This window comes from Myotis yumanensis, unplaced genomic scaffold, assembly GCF_028538775.1.
Source record: "Myotis yumanensis isolate MYYU_CA2020_CCGP unplaced genomic scaffold, mMyoYum1.0.hap1 SCAF_3, whole genome shotgun sequence".
NCBI lineage: Eukaryota > Metazoa > Chordata > Mammalia > Chiroptera > Vespertilionidae > Myotis > Myotis yumanensis.
This window is the reverse complement of record NW_027223754.1, coordinates 138,396,511-138,414,400: the sequence shown is the minus strand read 5'-3', so window position 1 is coordinate 138,414,400 and position 17,890 is coordinate 138,396,511. Positions and strand designations below refer to the sequence as shown.

General features: G+C 42.7%; 1 protein-coding gene across 1 annotated transcript in view; it reads right to left on the bottom strand.

Annotated features, from left to right (window-relative positions):
* PAWR (pro-apoptotic WT1 regulator) overlaps positions 1-7,114 on the bottom strand; it is a 118,176-nt gene extending 111,062 nt beyond the window's left edge. The window contains exons 1-2 of the mRNA XM_070409670.1: positions 6,993-7,114; positions 5,892-6,543 (exon numbers count right to left, since the gene is read on the bottom strand). Of these exons, the coding sequence (XP_070265771.1) occupies positions 5,892-6,410 (519 nt within the window). The 5' untranslated portion in view covers positions 6,411-6,543; positions 6,993-7,114. The remainder of the gene's footprint in view (positions 1-5,891; positions 6,544-6,992) is intronic.
* Positions 7,115-17,890: the final 10,776 nt, after the last annotated feature.

The following is a 17,890-nucleotide window of genomic DNA, read 5'->3' as shown; positions in this document are numbered from 1 at the left end:
CCACAGAATTTTAGTAGTTAGTTAACATGTGCCCTAAGATGAAAAAGGATGAAAATCATTGGTTTAGATATTGGAGCTTTGTAGATCTCCAAGAACAATATGTAAAATTTTAAATAAATTGAAATGTTACATTCAGTTAAATTAAAAACCTTACGCTAAACTCCAGTACAAATGGTAATAGGTCACCAAGTTTTAAGAAACTTAAAACGAAGTAGATTCTACCATTAATTTCATTTTTTCTGTGAAAGAGGGATAGAAACATCAATGATGAGAAAGAATCATTGATCAGCCTACTCCCATATGCCCCCTACTGGGGATGGAGCTCCCAACCCAGGCACCTCCCCTGACCAGGAATGAAACCATGACCTCCTGGTTCATAGGTCGATGCTCAACCACTGAGCACACTGGCTGGGCTGATTATTTTAATTTAATAGCTTCTCATGCTTTGAAAACTGTTGCTCTTTACTGAATGGGGAGCTAAGACTTAGGTACCTCAGGTTTTAGGAACATAACGAAAAATTAGGATGAAAATATAAAAGCACTTAGAGAGCACAAATTTATGAATATTCTAAAAACCATGGAACACTTTAAACCCTGGTCGGTGTCTCTCAGTGGTTAGAGTGTCAGCCCTCCACTGAAGGCTTGAAGGTTTAATTCCCGGTGTCTCTTTCCCATCAATGTTTCTCTCTGTCTCTCTCCCCATCCGTCCCCCCTTTCCACTCTATCGATTAAAAATCAAGGAAAAAAATACGAGGCAAGGATTAACAACAAACATCAAACACTTTAGAAGGATGAATTTTATGGTATGTCAATTATACCTCACTTTTTAAAAAGGAAAAAAAAAACACTTAGAAAATGTCAAATTCTAGTATTTCCCAATAATTTTAAACTTCTAAGACATTATATTAGCATTACTATTAAGTAGCATAATTATTTTCTGGCTTACATCACAGATGCTAAAAACTAATGTAGAAATAATAAAGAGCATAAATAAGGCCACTAGCTTAATAAAGATCTTAAATAACAATTTTAATGCCAATGGTAATATGTTTACTTGCTAAATTTTTCCAATAAAGTCCCACTTCATCTGCCTTTTATAATACGGCCATTTTCAAATTCTACAGCAATATGTTAGTATCTTATATTTTACTAAAATAATCTTTGTATTTATTAAATTCAGAATATAGCATATAATACTCTAATCTATGTATATAAAAGCCTAAGCGACCATTACAACTGAACGACTAGAACGACCGGTCAACCAGTTGCTATGATGTGCACTGACCACCAGGGGGCAGACATTCAAGGCAGGAGCTGCCCCTGGTGGTTAGTGAGCTCCCACAGCCAACCTCCCACGGTCTCTCCCCCTGACTGGCCGCCCCCCACCCCCCCCATAGGCCTCGATCTCTGGCCAGGCCGAGGGACCCCACCCATGCATGAATTAGTGCACTGGGCCTCTAGTATATAATAAGATTAAGCACAATGCTTTGAAGGCAGACTATCGCTGCTTCTTACCACAAACTCAGGCAAGTAACTTACCCTCTCAGCAGGCCCCCATCTTCCTTTAGGGTTATGCACCAATATATGTGAAGTGCTTAGAAGAGTGCCTGGCACTTAATAAAGCACACCATAAATGTCATCTACTTTAATTGCATAATTATTTTTATGGAAAAAAGCATCTCATCTTAGACAACTCACTATAAATCATAATATTAAAAATTCAATTTACTTTATCAATGAAGTCAAACATTTAGGAAAGTCTGGCTTATATCTTATTAAGCAACCTCAGGGTTTATGCTATATTTTTCCAACTCTGACTCACTTTTAGTTCCTCCCCTGACTCACCACATAGACAGGTAGGTAGACAGTCTGGAATATAATGGGCATTCCAAATGGCATTTCTTAATCTACCTGGATTTATAAAGTTTACTAAGTGGAACTTGTCCCATATAATGTTGAACAAATATGCTGAGTAATTATTACTTACATTTTGCTCATTTAAAAATGCTCCTTTAAACTATGCCGACCACTGCTCTATGTGATCAAGAGTCATTTTAAACTCTCTAAGCATCCATTTTATTTCCTCTGGAAATGGGGATAAAAAGAGTAAATGTAACTACCACATGGGATTGCTGCGAGCATTAATTAAGACAGCACATAAAGTACTTTAGCCAACTACTATGAAATCAGTGAGTTTCAATATATGTTACCTTTTCTATTTAAATCAAAACCTTAGTGTCATTTGAGTTCTACCTATTAAAAGAGTTTATTTTCTATGGTAATCATCTGTTAATCCACTCGTGCAAACCTACTCAACAGCAATAACAAGCACTCTGAAAACAGGGGTATATAACTATCTCGGAAGCCTTCCTCAAATACATCCCTCCTCCTTGAGTTATGTACTCTGCTCAGGAAACAGGCTGTACTTTAACACTGTACTTACCATAACTGCCTTTATTACTTGAGAGTCCCTTGTGGGCAAGGCCTGTGTCCTACTCATTTCTGTAACCCAGACTGCAGCCCAATAGTTCTTAACCTTGACTCACATTAGAATCACATGGGAAGCTTATCAAAATATTATTGCCTGGGATCCATCCCAAACCCACTAAATCATGAGGTGGTCAGGGAGGAAGAGGGCAAGAGTAATCAGCACAGGAGCGTATTAAGATCCTCACATGATAATGATGTGCTGCCACAGTTAAGTACCACTGCACTCTTTTAAAAAGTACTATACAAAAAGGTATGTATACATGTATGTATGAATATATGGGTATAGAAACATAAGACTTAGCTCAAGACCCTCACCTTCAATAGCCTCTCTCAGCCCATCAACTCTTCCCTTTAAACACACAATATTTCTAATAAGCAATTAATTAAAACTATTAAGATGACTTTTAAACTAACTCAGTTCTTAAGTTTTTCATGTAATTACTAGAGGCCCGATGCACGAAATTCGTGCAAGGGGCTCGGTAGTTCCAGTCGCTTGGCCCTCCCAGCCCTGGCTTCATCTGGAAGGTCGTTCTGCTGTTCGGTCTGATTAGCATATTAGCTCTTTATTATACAGGAGGATGCCTTAGCTTTCTTCCTAGATTACAGTCTTGCTACTACTTCTTTTCATCACAATGCTAATGATATTACCTGGACACAAACATGTAGTAAGTATCTGACTGATCTAATAAGCATATATAATAATTATTGGCAGGAAGTATGTCACATCCAATATCCAATATGGGCTATCCCCCCCCACCCCCCCCAAAAATAGCTCTTAAAAAACCTCTAACTTTGTAAATGAGAACTAAAGTTTATCTCACTAATAAGCATCTGTAAATTTGCACTTTTTATTATAGTCATCAGACCCAGTATCCACCCAGTATTTTACCTTCATCCACTGCTTTCAGTTTTTGACCTGCTTCCTTCCTAAGAGTACCTTCCAGTTGTTTTTGGTATACTTAGCTGCTGTCAGGTACCTTTATAACAATTTATAATACTTGGTAGTTAGTAAAATGAATTAAAGTCACAACAAATGTGTCACACACGTTTAATAAACACTTCTTGAAGGAACTTGCTGTTCATCAATCACTAAAATAAGCTCTTTGCTTACAAATTACATACTAATCTAAGATAAACTTGGTTGGGAACAGGGTTTGAAAATAAGTCTTACTCAACACTATATATAATACAAGTCTACTTTTGAATATTGACAGATTGGTGGTTTTCTGCTTTGATACCTGAAAAAATTGTAAAATATTATATTAACTTTTAAAAACAGGAGTGCTGAGTAGTATGGCCCACAAAGCTCCGCATCTGGTCTTCTCAATGTTGAAACAACTAATAGAAATGAGTGGCACAAATTCTAAAAACCAATAAGCAAAAGATATGAAAATGGTTCACCTTCAAAAGTTTTGAGCCATATATTTTACCACTACTTTGGGAGGAGGCATCAGGAAGCATGCCTGCTAATTAGATACTATGGTAAAACATGACCATGTTTTGTTGAGTCCTACAGCATGAAACAGAGCCATGGTAACCACAAAAAGAAAGCAGTCCTCAATTCCCCATTCAATAAAAAAGGTTCAAATTCCACAGACAAAAAAAAATGGTACCCTAGGTTGTTTGTTTTTAAGGAAGATTAAATTTAGGAGTTGCCAACACCCAAATGAAAAACATTCCAGAGTATTAGACTCAATTGTAGTGGGGAGTCATCTACATTCTCAGCACTATGTTCCTTACCCAAAGCAGAAGTATTAACAAAGGATGTTTCTTAGGATCTCGCAAGATACACCATACTTATTTCCCTCAGTAAACATTACCCTTGTTAAAAAAACAAAAATGTATCTTTTTAGCACAAGCAGCCAGACAAATAATGAAATCTAACATCTGACAGTGTATTTCCCAAATAAGAACCCTGTCAGATGAATAATGAGGGAAAGATTGAAAATGACAAGTTCTTTTATTTGGACCTCCAGCTACTTTAAAAATAAGTTGAGGAATGTAGTTTTTCCAAAGCCTTGTCTTCAGTTTCCCCTTAATCTTCATATTTTTAACTAAACAAACAACAAAAAAAACCTAGAAATTTGATTACTACTTTTAGAATTCCTTCTTAAACAATTTAATGAGTAACAGATCTTTTGTGCAAGTAGCAAACCACAGTGAACAGTTTTGCTGGCTGATAAAAATCTCCCTGAACCACTCATAAAAATATACCCTTCAAAGACAAACTGATTTTCCAGGTGCGGAAATCATATTAAGACTTAAACATTTGGGTATGTTTGATATACACCCTATCTTAATGCCAATGCTTTTTTACTTGAACCACAATTAAAGTTAGTAATTCTTACTGTCTTCTTGGTGTCAAAGTTGAATAAATTAAAGACCAGGAGTTAAAAAAAAAAAAGTAAAACCTAAAGAGCCAATGAGAAAAAGATGCAACTAACTACTTTGGGTGAAACAGGGTTGTTGAACCACTTCCCAAAAACCTGTGAGCTACTACTGAAGTAATCAAAACTTGTATAGGATTGTATTGTTTTGTTTTGTTGTGGGTAAAGTGGTGCAGCTATTCACTAAGTAAAAATGTTTCCCCACTCACTCTAATGGAAAGATGCTACTGCCTGCAGAAATGTTTTGAGACTGCTCAAAAAAAAAAAAAAAAAAAAAAACCAACCCTACCACAAATGTTTTCCAGAACACACAGAGCCAAACACTTAAATACGAGGAGAGAGCGTCTCAGAAAAAATTGTGAGTTGCTACAGCGTTCCTATTGTCCTAAATATCACTCAGAAAAGGGAAAAAAAAAACTGTGTGTGTGTGTGTGTGTGTGTGTGTGTGTGTGTTGGAAAGCGCTATTTCCAAAAGTTGGCTTACATATGAAATAGGGCATATATTCATTTGGATTTACTCATCTTGGGTGAGTGAAAGATAACGCTGTCTTGGATATACTCAGGCTAAGGCTTCTTTTCCTTTACAGGTGCTACTAAACACTGTTAAGAGAGGAGATAATCTGATCATTTGAGCCGGACACGTGAGAAACTAAATAAAATCTGTGGTCATCACCATTCATCAATTTTTTCTAACTGACCGAGCATTAAAAAAAAAAACACGTCTGAGCGAGCAAGCTCTGGGGTCTGGAGCCAGGAGCTGTTCCCACCGCCGTAGAAGCGGATCCCGGTCGGAGACCTCAGCCTGCGAGCCTGCGCAGCACGTGTCCCGCTCGGGGTTGGGAACTTCCCGGGAAGCATCTGCTCAGAGTGAAACTCCATCACCCGCTGCCTGCCCGCCCGCCAGGATCAGCAGCAGGCGCTGCCGCGGGAAAACGCCGGGCCCGGACCCGGGGGGACCCGAGACCCCGGAGGGGGCCGCGGGAGGCAGCAGCCCCCGCCCCGCGCCCGGCTCACCTCGGCCGCGGGGATGTTGACCACGCCGGTGGAGCGCCGCTTCTCCCGCAGCTTCCTCTTCTCGATCTGCCCCTTGCCTTTCCGGGCACTGGGGCCCGCGCTCTTGCCCTTCTCGGGGGCGCCGTCCCGCTCCTCCTCGTCGCCCCGGGCCGGCGGGGCCCCCGAGGCGGAGGCGGCGGCGGCGGCGGCGGCGGCGGCCGGGGGCTCGTCCTCCGGCCGCCGCGGGCCGGGCGCCGCCCGGGGCAGCGCCGCGGGGCCCGCCGCGCAGTTCACGCCCCCCGGGGCGGCAGGTGCGGCCGCGCCGCCCGGGAGGTTGTTGTTGAGCTCGACGGCCGCGCCGGTCGCCGAGGTGCCCAGAGCCCCCGCCGGGGGCTTCCCGGCCGCGTCGCTCCCGCCCCCGCCCGGGGCGGCGGGGCCCGGGGGGTTCTGCTTGGCGCGCAGCTTCTCGCGCTTCGCCTTCCACTCCTCCAGGAAGTCCGTGGTGCTGCCGCCGCCGGCCCGGTAGCCACCGGTCGCCATGTTCCCGGCGGGCCGGCCGGGCGCTCACCTCCGGCCGCCCCCGGCCCCGGTCGCCGCCGCCTCCTCCGCGCGGCCCCGCAGAGACGAGCGCACAGCCCCGGGCGCGGGCTGCCCGGTCCCCAGCCGCCGCGGTCTGCGGGGAAACACACAGGGCGGGAGGGAAGCGTGAGGTCCGCGCGCCGCCAGGGGTCTGCCCCGCGGAGCCCCCACCCGAGCGCGCCCACTGGTCCCGCCGGCGAGCGGCCGCCGAGTCCCCAACCTGCAGGGCGCCTCCGACACACCTACACGGCGGCCGGCGATCGCCGCCCTCGGGGAGGGGACAGGGACGACCCCGCCCCCGCCCCGCCCTCCGCCCGTCCACTCAGGGGTCCGCGCCGGCGCCGGTCGGGGGACCCGGGCAGACCCCGCCACCTGTCGGCCCGTCGCCTCTCCCGCGCTCGCTGCGGCCACCGCCGGTCGGGTCCCCGCCACCGTCGCTCCCACCCCCGGGCACGGCGCTGAGGGGGGACTAGACGCCAGCTGTCCAGCCGATTCGGGAAGGGGCCGGGGCGTGGGGAGCGCGGGCGCCCGGGCAGCCCTTACCTGGGGGCAGTTTGGGGGATGCGGCGCGGGGCTGGGACCCGGCTCCCAGGTGAGCCGAAGCGGCGGCGCCGAAGGAACCACGGCCGAGTCGCCAAGTCGCCGTCCCGAGCCCCCGGCTCTGCGGGCTGGGAGGGAGGGAGGGAAGGAGCGAGGGAAGCGGGGAGGGAGGGAGGGAGCGAGGGGCGGGCAGGGAGCCGAGCGCCGCCGAAGCCGGCGGAAAGGGCCGAGCCGGCCGGAGGGGCGCGGCCGGGGGGGGGTGGGTCCGCCGCCGCCCCGCCCCCGCCGCTCAGGTGCGCGGCGCCCGCGCCCGCCCGCGGCCGGGACCGCACATTCCTGGGCTCGCGGCCCCGCGGCGGCCGGCCTAGCGGCGCCTGGGTCCCGGGGCGGGAACGGCTCTGCGCGCCCTGCACCCGGCTCCTCTCCCCGCCTCCCCCTGCTCCCACCGCCCTTCCTTTTAAGTACAAGACAGATTCCTCGAGGGAAAGTCTGGGAGGCGGGCGGCCGGGGGGAAAGTGCGGTCAGCCTGGGATGACTCCGGGCCCGACCGGCCGGACGGGAGGACGCTCCCGCGCCCGGGTCCTCCTGGCTGCCCCCTTCAGAGGTACCAGGATGGCAGGGGCACCACAGAAAGAACGGAAACAAACCCAGCACCCCCCTTTGGAAGAAAAGTTTCACCCTCCTGGTGAAAAGGTTACCGAAAAGCAGGGGCTTAAATGGACAGTGACTTAGCAAGAGTTGACTGTGATCTTAGGCTTAGAAGAGAAACTTAGAAACATTTCGACATTGTGTCGCACCGGCTGTATCAGTCCTAGTTCGAGTTTTCTTCTTAAGCCTGCCTCTACACCTCCTCTTTGCAGATAGTGAATTTAGCAGCGAAAGCTCCCTGTCAAAGTGCTAAAGCTGCGCTGATGCTCATTTGATAGGAGCTGGGACGGTGATTGCCTCTGTTTTTCTATCCTTCATGCGCCCTAAGGTAACTCTGATCCTCAGGTGCAGGTCGTCTAAGATTTCTGCACCCGGGCTGGGTGGGCTGCTGCTGACACTGTATCCAAGTAGCGATGCCAGGGCACATCACGGGGCGCAGGGTACAACTGCCAGGCCACCATTCTGTGAAGAGTAGGCGAGCCTTGAGTCACACTCTTCCCTAACATCAATCTTTCTTCCTACTTAGTATTCCTATTTCGCTCAGGTGACGCATGGTGGGTGGGCAGTGAGTGTGTGCCTGTGGCAGGAATGAGGGCAGAAGAAAGTGATTCACTTGCTATTTATTCCCCAGGGAGAAGCTCACACGGTTCTGGGCTCGGGTTTGGCTGTTGGGGTGAACGTATGGGTAACCCAGAGGGAGCTCCGGAAAAATTCTTAGAAAATTAAAGGCCTTCCTTGAGAATGGGTTTAAAAGGCTGAGCTTAGCTGGTACAGACCTGGGTGCGCCCCCTGAAATCGCTTGCTATCCGGGTTTATTCGTTTGTTTTCTGAGTTTTAGGAGGGGAGAGGAAGGGCTGGACATTAAACAGATTCACTCTCATATGCTTAGAGGGGCTGCAGGATGCAGTGGAGGGAGGATAGGGTCGGCCTGGATACACACATAAATGGCTGAGAGGTCTCAGGCATGTTATGTAAATTATCTGAAACTCATCTTTCTTTACGATAAAAATCAGCAATAACAGCCCATATTTTTTTAACTGTTACAAGAAGTGACACGGTGTTTTAAGTGTGCTTGGTTCAAGGAAGGCACTCAGTAAATATAGCCCCTTTTATTAATAGGCTATCAAGCAGAGTCCTGGGTCTCTAAGATGTTGGGGACTGAGGGGAGTTAGGAAAAAAAAGATAAGGTACTGAATACGAAATATGAACCTGAAAACAACAGGCTGAATAAACTAGGATAATATTTATGCCACGTAAATTTGTCACTGCATCTCTTAGACCAGTTCTCTTAATATTAATAGGCTCTGCGTCAGGAAGGTTGGCTCTTACTGACTTGTATGGCTTTGAGTAAGTTGCTTAACTTCTGTGCCTCTGTTTACTTACCTATAAAATGGGGATAATAATACTTCCTACATTGTGAGAGTGTTGTGAAAGTGCCTGAGATCCTTAGATAAAAGGTAATATGTGAGTACCAAAGTAGTCATTACTAGTCTATAAAGTGCCCTAAGAACCAAAGATGAAAGAGATTATTGAAGTACAAAGCACTATATATTATTATTATTACTTATTATACCTTTGTCTTTACCTTACCATTCTCAATATTCCCAAACGTATATTTCACAGCCAAACTGCTTCCAACATTGCACCAAGATATTTAGCTGAGTCAGTCCTAAATTGCAAAATGTTTGCATATCATCAGTCTTTATGTATAGCATTCTGATGAAGTCATCTCAGAGACTCTGAGCTTGTTTCTCAACCACATCACTATTGACATTTGGAACTAGATAATTCTTTGTTTGGGGAGTTGTCCTGTCCATTGTAAGATGTTTAGCAGCAACCTTGGCTTCTACCTATCAGATGCCAATATCGGCCCCCCACCCCCAGTTGTGACTGCCAATTTTGGGGGGGAAGGAGAGGTAGGCAAAATCTTCCCCAGTTGAGAAGCTCTGAGCTAGCCTAAAATAACTAATTTTGATGACTCACTTGCCCTTAATAATAAAGGAAAATATGATGATGATAACAAAACAAAGAGATTCACTCTATTTTTAATGTTTTATTGTTTGTTTTGTTTTAGAGAAAGAGGGAGGGGAAGGGAGAGAGAGAGGAACAAACATTGATCTGTTGCCCCTCTTACATACCCAATTGGGGATCAAACATGCAACCTGGGTATGTGCCCGGTCTGGAGTCAGACCAGCGACCTTTCCGTGCATGGGAAGATACTCAACCAACTGAGCCATACCAGCCAGGAAGAGATTCATCTTAATATGTCACAGTGAAATGTATTCTAAACATTAAATCTTTTTTTTTTTTTTAAATATATATTTTATTGATTTTTTACAGAGAGGAAGGGAGAGAGATAGAGAGTTAGAAACATCGATGAGAGAGAAACATCGATCAGCTGCCTCCTGCACACTCCCCACTGGGGATGTGCCCGCAACCCAGGTACATGCCCTTGACCGGAATCGAACCTGGGACCTTTCAGTCCGCAGGCCGACGCTCTATCCACTGAGCCAAACCGGTTTCGGCAAAACATTAAATCTTTCTTAATGTTTTCCAAGAAGTGGATTAGCTATGATGTGAAATAGCCTCTTTGTATGTGTTGAAATAATTAATAGGATATTGTGAAATAGCCATTTTGCCCTCAATGCAAATGTTCCTGGAGTCTATGCAATCCACCCTCTAAAATAAAAATACTACATGCACACAGTTTTAAAGGTTAAATATTTTAGTTCTGCAAAGATTATAGCAAAAGACAGCAACCTACCCTTTCCACTCCCAACACCTTTCCCAGAACTTTGAACTCTTTTAACTGTTTCTGCTAATAAAAATCTTCATATTTATTTTTTAAATGTCCTTATCTGCTATTCTTTCTTGAACCTAGCTTTTCCTTATGTTGATTTTCAGAATCCTTCTGCTTTCACCCCCAACCTTTGCTCTCTTTCAGATGTGTCTGCTGCTGCCTCCAATTTCCTGGCTTTGTTTTTTGGGTTCTTCAGGGTAAAAAGGATTACTTCTTATTCACTTTGTCTGCTGCAGGTGGTTAGAATTCACTTTGCTCTGCTAACGTCTATCTGTTGTCCATCTTTCATCTTCCAAAATTTTCTTCTCATCTCCCATCCTCTTTGTTATTACTGGTTTATCACTTTACTTTTGTTTTAGTGAAGTTACTTGAGGGAGTAGAGATAAAATGTGTGTTCAATCTGTTATGTTTAACAGAAAATCCAATCGATCGATTTGGCAGGTTTCTAGATACTTCTAAATTTAATCCATAATGAAGCCAGATCAATAGAGACCATTATTTCTTATTTCTCTCGTCACTGAGTGAAATCATAAGTTCCTTTGGATTGACACTATTAGCAAGAGCTCTATGAAATGTGTTGTATTTTCAGGCTATTTTGAAAATGAGGCCCATTATATTACAGAATACTCCTGTTATTAAAAACCTAGGAAAAAATGTCTGACATTAATAGTAAAAATAGTTGTACTTCTCTTTTGTGTTATTTAGCTAGTGAGTTTTCCCTTTTTCATTTGACTACTTGTAATCTTCGGCCAGATTTATGGCCTATCAAGGAAATATCTAGGTTTTGTGGTGCCTGACACTTATACAATCTTCTTTAAGAAAAAGAATGGTAAGAAAATAAATATTTTTTTAAAATTATAGATTTTAACAAGTGAAAAATGTTATAAGCATTATAAAAATTTGGAAAAACAACCAAATTATTCATAACTTACTCTCTGACATATTTCTATGATACTATTTTACCCACATTATTATTATTAACTTTATTATTATTTATTATTCACAAAATATGTGACTCTTATTCAGCTTTATCCTCTATTTGTAGATACTCAGGAACTCTGATAAATTCTATTTGGCACTATTTCCATCAAAAAAGAAAATAATGTACTGGGCATCTCTAATTTCATACTTTGCATGATTAAATATATTCTCAAAAGGAAAGAACTTCTGTTTTGACTAGGTGTCAATAAAAACAGAATCCCCCGCTTATTTTACACATCTGATCATTGAAAGGATTTCCTCGAGACTAGCTTTAATGCCCTCAGACTTGCCACCCCCCACAAGCAGCAACCTCCTTGTTGCTGTCATCAACCAACTTCCCAGTCACTTTGACTTACTGAGGACCTTAGCTTTGGCCCATTGTCTTCTATTTATATCCTTTCTTCCTGATAACATACAAAGATAATCTATCCAATCTCCTCCCAGCTCAGACACTTGACTTTCTCACTTCCAATAACCATTTCCTTCTTACTCTCTTCAATTAGGCATTCTGGTGGTTAGTCTCCTGACTTTGTCATCACTAGTCAGTGCACCTCCAAAATCTCAGTTTAAACATCCCATTTTCCAACCACCACCTCCTACCCCTCCGGCACACTGACTCTGGTATCCCTACTCCAACCAATTTTTGATCTATTGATCACGCCAACTTTTTATTATCTATCACCCTTTTTTAAAAATATTTTATTGATTTCAGAGAGAAAAGAGAACCTGGTGCACTGCTGTTGGGGTTGCCGATTGGTGCAGCCACTGTGGAAAACAGTATGGAGGGGCCTCAAAAAATAAAAAAATGGAGCTGTCTTGTGACTTAGCATCCCACTCTGGGTATATATCTGAAGATATCCAAAACACTAGTTCCAAAGAATATATGCACCTGCCCTAGCCAGTTTGGCTCAGTGGATGGAGCGTCAGCCTGTGGACTGAAGGGTCCCAGGTTCGATTCCAGTCAAGGGCACGTACCTCAGTTGCAGGCTCAATCCCCAGTGCAGGAGGCAGCCAATCAATGATGTTCCTCTCTCATCAATGTTTCTATCTCTCTATCCTTCTCCCTTACTCTCTCTCTAAAAAATAAATAAAAACATTTAAAAAAGAATATATGCACCCCTATGTTCATTGCAGCAATGTTACAATAGCCAAGATATGGAAGCAATCCAAGTGTTCATCAATAGGGGAGTGGATAAAAAAGCTGTGGTACAATATATAATGGAGTATTACTTGGCCATCAAAAGAGTGAAATGTTGCCATTTGATACAACATGGGTGGACCTAGAGGGTATTATGCTAAGTGAAATAAGTCAGCCAGAAAAAGAAAAATATCATATTATTGCACTTATATGTGAAATCTAAAGATAAATGAACCAACAAAACTGAAACAGACATAGACACAGAGAACAGACTGATGGTTGCCAGAGGGGAGGGGTTGGGTACTGGATGAAAAAGGTGAGGGGATTAAGAAGTACAAATTGGTAGTTATAAAGCAGTCTGGGATGTAAAGCACAGCATAGGGAATATAGTCAATAACACCATGTGGGGCAAAAGCAGGTTTACAGTTGTCTGTATGGAAAATAATACAATAATTGATAAATAATAATACAAGAATAAACTCTGTTTCACAAAGTCACAATTGTAAACCTGCTTTTGCTCCACCCTGTGTTGTAATAACTATGTATGGTGCCAGGTGGGGACTGAAAATATTGGGGAACACTTTGTAATTGTCTATAATTGTCTAACCACTATGTTGTACACCTGAAACTAATACAAATAATATTGAATGTAAACTGTAATTGAAAAATAAAATTAAAAAATGTTTTAAGCCTTGCCATCGTAAAAACAAACAGGATAGCTAGCATGCTTCCTAACCCTACCTTAAATGCATGATGATAGTTTCAACTAGGCAGTTCATACTGTTTGGCAATCGTGCAATCCTAAGAAGCTTGCTTTCCTGTGCTTTATAATAACTAGTTCACAACAGTCCTTTAAATCTCCACTACCTCCTCATCCTGACCTCACTGTCAGTTGATGAGCTTCCCTTCATACTTCACTGACTAATCAGGACCCTTCAGAGTGGAGCTCCTCATCTTCCTAAGACAGCTCTTCACACTTTCCTACTTCCCGATCTACTCTCTGCCTTCCTACTCTTAGATAAAGTTATCTACTCCTCTCACCAGCAATCTGCCATTTGTGAATTTCCTTTTTAAAGGGATTTGCTCCTACAATTATGTTCTCCTCTCATTCATAATCAATTTCTTCTCTATGAAATAATTCCCTTCAACATACAAATGAACTCTGGTAATCCCCTCTGTACTAGTTATCTATTTACTAGAGGCCCAGTACACGAAATTCGTGCATGAGTAGGGTTCCTAGCAGCTGCCAGCTGCCGGCTGGGGCCTCCCTTCCCCCGCTGCCTGCCGCCACCACCCCCTGGTGGTCAGCACACGTCTAACTCCCAGTCGGTCGAACTTCCGCCCGTAGGGACAATTTGTATATTAACTTTTTATTATATAGAATTACTGTAACAAATTTCCACAGACGTAGCATCTTAAACAATGCCACTTCATTATGTAACAGTTCTGTAGATAAAAGTCCTACAGGTCACACTAGACTAAAATCAAGGGACTATCAGGGCTGCATTCCTTCCTGGAAACTCTCAGAAAGAATATATTTCCTTGCCTTTTCCAGCCTCGGGAAGCCACCCACATTTCTCAGCTCATGTTCCCCTGCCTCCATCTTCAAAGCAAGCAATGTCACAGCTCTCTGTCCTCTCTGCACGTTTCTTTTATAGTCATAACTCCCTGTGATTTTCTCTTCTGCCTCCCTTTTCCATTTTAAAGGATCCGGGTGATTACTGTTAAAATCAAATGAGTGCATTTGAAGATCTGATTGGCTTTATTAAGTGACTCATAAACCAGGCAGCATCCCATCTAACAACTAGAAGGGTACTCTGAGGGAGTGTACAAAGTTTAAGGTTTTTATAGAAAAGAAGGGCGGGGCAAGGAAGCGACTAACAAAAGGAAAGAAAGGATTATTTTTAGTCCAGGATATCTTTGGTGCAAGAGAGCAGGAAGGATTTTATCGTGCAGTTTCCCTGTTCTTTGGGGGAATGCAGATGGCTCTCGTGACAGATAACGTCATCAGAGCTGACCAGAAAATTCCAGACTGGTTAGGAATACATTTCTGAAAAAGGTCAAAACTACAATTAGGATAAGTGTTAAATCCAAGTTTAGTATCAAGCATGGGCTTTTAGTACAAGTGATGCCATTCTGGCATCACTTTTAACCTTACATTGGGACCACCTGGATAATCTAAAATAATCTATTTTAAAGTCAACTGATTAGCAACCTTAATTCCATCTTCAACCTTACTTGTCCTTTGCCATGTAATTTAATAATTCACAATTTCCAGGGATTAGGGCCCAGAATTCTTTGGAGACTATTATTCTGACTACCATGCCCTTTTAGAAAAAACACACACACACAAAAAAAACTTCCCTTGACTCTGGAATCCAATCTGGTCAATGTCTAATTTCTCTTTTCATGTTCACACTCAAAATTCTTGGAAAAGTTATCTTTAGTCACTGTTACAACCTTGTGGGACCAAACCTTGAATCTCTGGGGTCTATTCTAACTCACGATAGTACTGTAACTCAATTGTAGGATATCCAGGTGGTGTCCAGAGAGTAGGAAAATTGGTTGATGTGGGACCCCCCACTCCTCAACATTTAGTGTCATAAGTACAGGGAGGAGAAGAAGTACAGTGTTTCCCTTCTTCCCTGGTTAAGTTGAAGATGTGATTTCCTGATAAGCCAGCAACTGTACTCTTAGTAGCTCCCTACTGGAACTCTTGACATGTATACAGGCACACATGGAAGTAAATGTTTATTGCAGCACTGCTTTATTTTTAATAATTTTTAAATTTTCAATTCCAGTTGATGTACAATATTATATTAGTTTCAAGTGTACAACCAAGTGGTTAGACATTTATGTAACTTTCAAAGTGATCACCCTGATAAATCCAATACCCATCTGACACCATACATAGTTATTACAATATTATTGACTATATTCCCTATGCTGTACTTTACATCCCTATGACTATTCTTTAACAACCAATTTGTACTTTTTAATCCATTTACCCTTTTCTATCATCTCCCCAACTGCCCTCCCATCTGGCAACCATTAAAATGTTCTCTGTATCTATGAGTCTCCTTCTGTTCTGCTTGTTCATTTATTTTGGGTTTTTTTTAGGTTTTATATATAAGTGAAATTATATAGTATTTGTATTTCACTCAACACAATACTCTCTCTCTCTCTCCATATATATATAGTTTCCTTAAAAATAACTTTAAGTTCTAGCATATTTTACACATACAAAAGTACAGAAAATAATATAACAAATAGCATATATATATATATATATATATAGTTTATTAGTACAAAGGAATATTTATAGAATCTCAGAAAAATCATAAAATACAGTTTCAAATAGATATGTAAAATATGAGACTTCATATAAATTTCTAAAATGTAAAATAATATATTTTTTCACAGGTACATACTTTTCTAATATAAACACAAATATACCAAATTCATCTTATTAGTTATGTCTGAGCACAGATGGAGGGAGAACAAATTGGAGCTGTAATGTTGCTGTTATTTGTTTCATTTCCTTAAAAGGAAAGAGATCTAAGTTAAATGTTGCAAAATATTTAAAATTAGAGGCCCAATGCACAAAAATTTGTGCACTCGGGGCAGGGGGGTCCCTCAGCCCGGCCTGTGCCCTCTCGCAGTCTGGGACCCCTCGGGGGATGTTCACCTGCCAGCAGGGAGCAGGCCTAAGCTGCAGTAGGACATCCTTAGCACTGCTGAGGAGGCAGGAGAGGCTCCCACCACCACCACCACTGTACTGGCAGCCGTCAGCCTGGCTTGTGGCTGAGCAGAGCTCCCCCTGTGGGAGCGCACTGACCACCAGGGGGCAGCTCCTGCATTGAGCGTCTGCCCCCTGGTAGTCAGTGTGTGTTATAGTGACCAGTCATTCCCAGTCGTTCTGCTGTTAGGGTCAATTTGCATATTACCCTTTTATTATATAGGATTTGTTAAACCTCAGGGATGGGGGATACCTAAGCTATTTGTTATATTATTTTCTGTACTTGTGTAGGTTTAAGATATGCTAGAATTTAAAGTTATTTTTAAGGAAATTACTGGACTTATATAAAGCATTTCATAAGAAAAGGTTTGATTTTAAAAGGCTGAAACTTTAACATAATTGGACTTGTCCAACATGTATTGGGGAAAACTTAAGATGTGGCGTTTTTTTTTTTGTTTTGTTTTTTTTGTCAAGCAAAAAAGGACACACATTATAGGAAACTTAATGAATCCGTGTACCTTGTAAATATTTGAATTCATTTATGGCTTGGAGCAAAGGAAGAAAACTGAAGACGTGTCCACTTCAAAAGATACCAACCCCTTTAGTATCACTGATCTCTCTTCTAATGTCTGGAAACAGGTCCTTAAACTGGCTGCTAAACCACTTTCCTTCAACAGGCAAAGAACTGGATGAAACAGGTGATGCCTCTCATTGTAACTAGCTCTTCATTTTCATTCTTTATTTGCACCCTAGTGCCATTGAATAAGTAGTCCTTTTTTCTGAATCCCCTTTTGGAAACTTGACAAGCCACTTCCAAATGGTGAAAAAATGTCTTTGTCACCATAGCCAGTTTGGCTCAGTGGCTAGAGTGTTGGCCTGTGGATTGAAGGGTTCTGGGTTTGATTCTGGTCAAGGACAAATGCCCAGGTTGCCAGCTCGGTCCAGGAGACAACCAATCAAGGATTCTCCCTCATTATTGATGTTTCTATCTCTTTTTCCCTCTCCCGTCCTCTCTGAAATCAATAAGAATATATATATATATTTTAAATCTTTGTCAAGAGAAGCTTTATGTGGACAGAACATTTTGGTTCTCCAGCACAGATGGAGCACCGCAGAAGCTCAGAACCATTCCTGCTTGGGCTGCTTGCTGAAGATGCTCCATTCATTGTCGTGACTCATTGCTCTCAGCATCGACAGGAATTGGTCTGTGCCGGAAATACTGAACGGAGTATTGTCTACTGCAGTGGAAGTCATTGACTTTATCAGAGCCTAGTCCTGACTCAACCTTTCAAGACATTAAAAACTCTTGTCTATTACACACAGTCCACTGACATTCCAAAGAACAAGTCTTTAAAATTTTTATTTTATTTTTCAAGTATAGTGGATATTCAATATGATATTAGTTTCAGGTGTACAGCATCGTGGTTAGACAATTATACAGTTTGCAAAGTGTTACCCCAATAAGTCTTGCACCTACCTGACACCATGTATTATTATTATTACAGTATTATTGACTATATTCCCTAAGCTATACTTTACATCCCTCTGACTATATTGTAACTACCAATCTTTTTTTATGTCTTTATTTTTAAAAA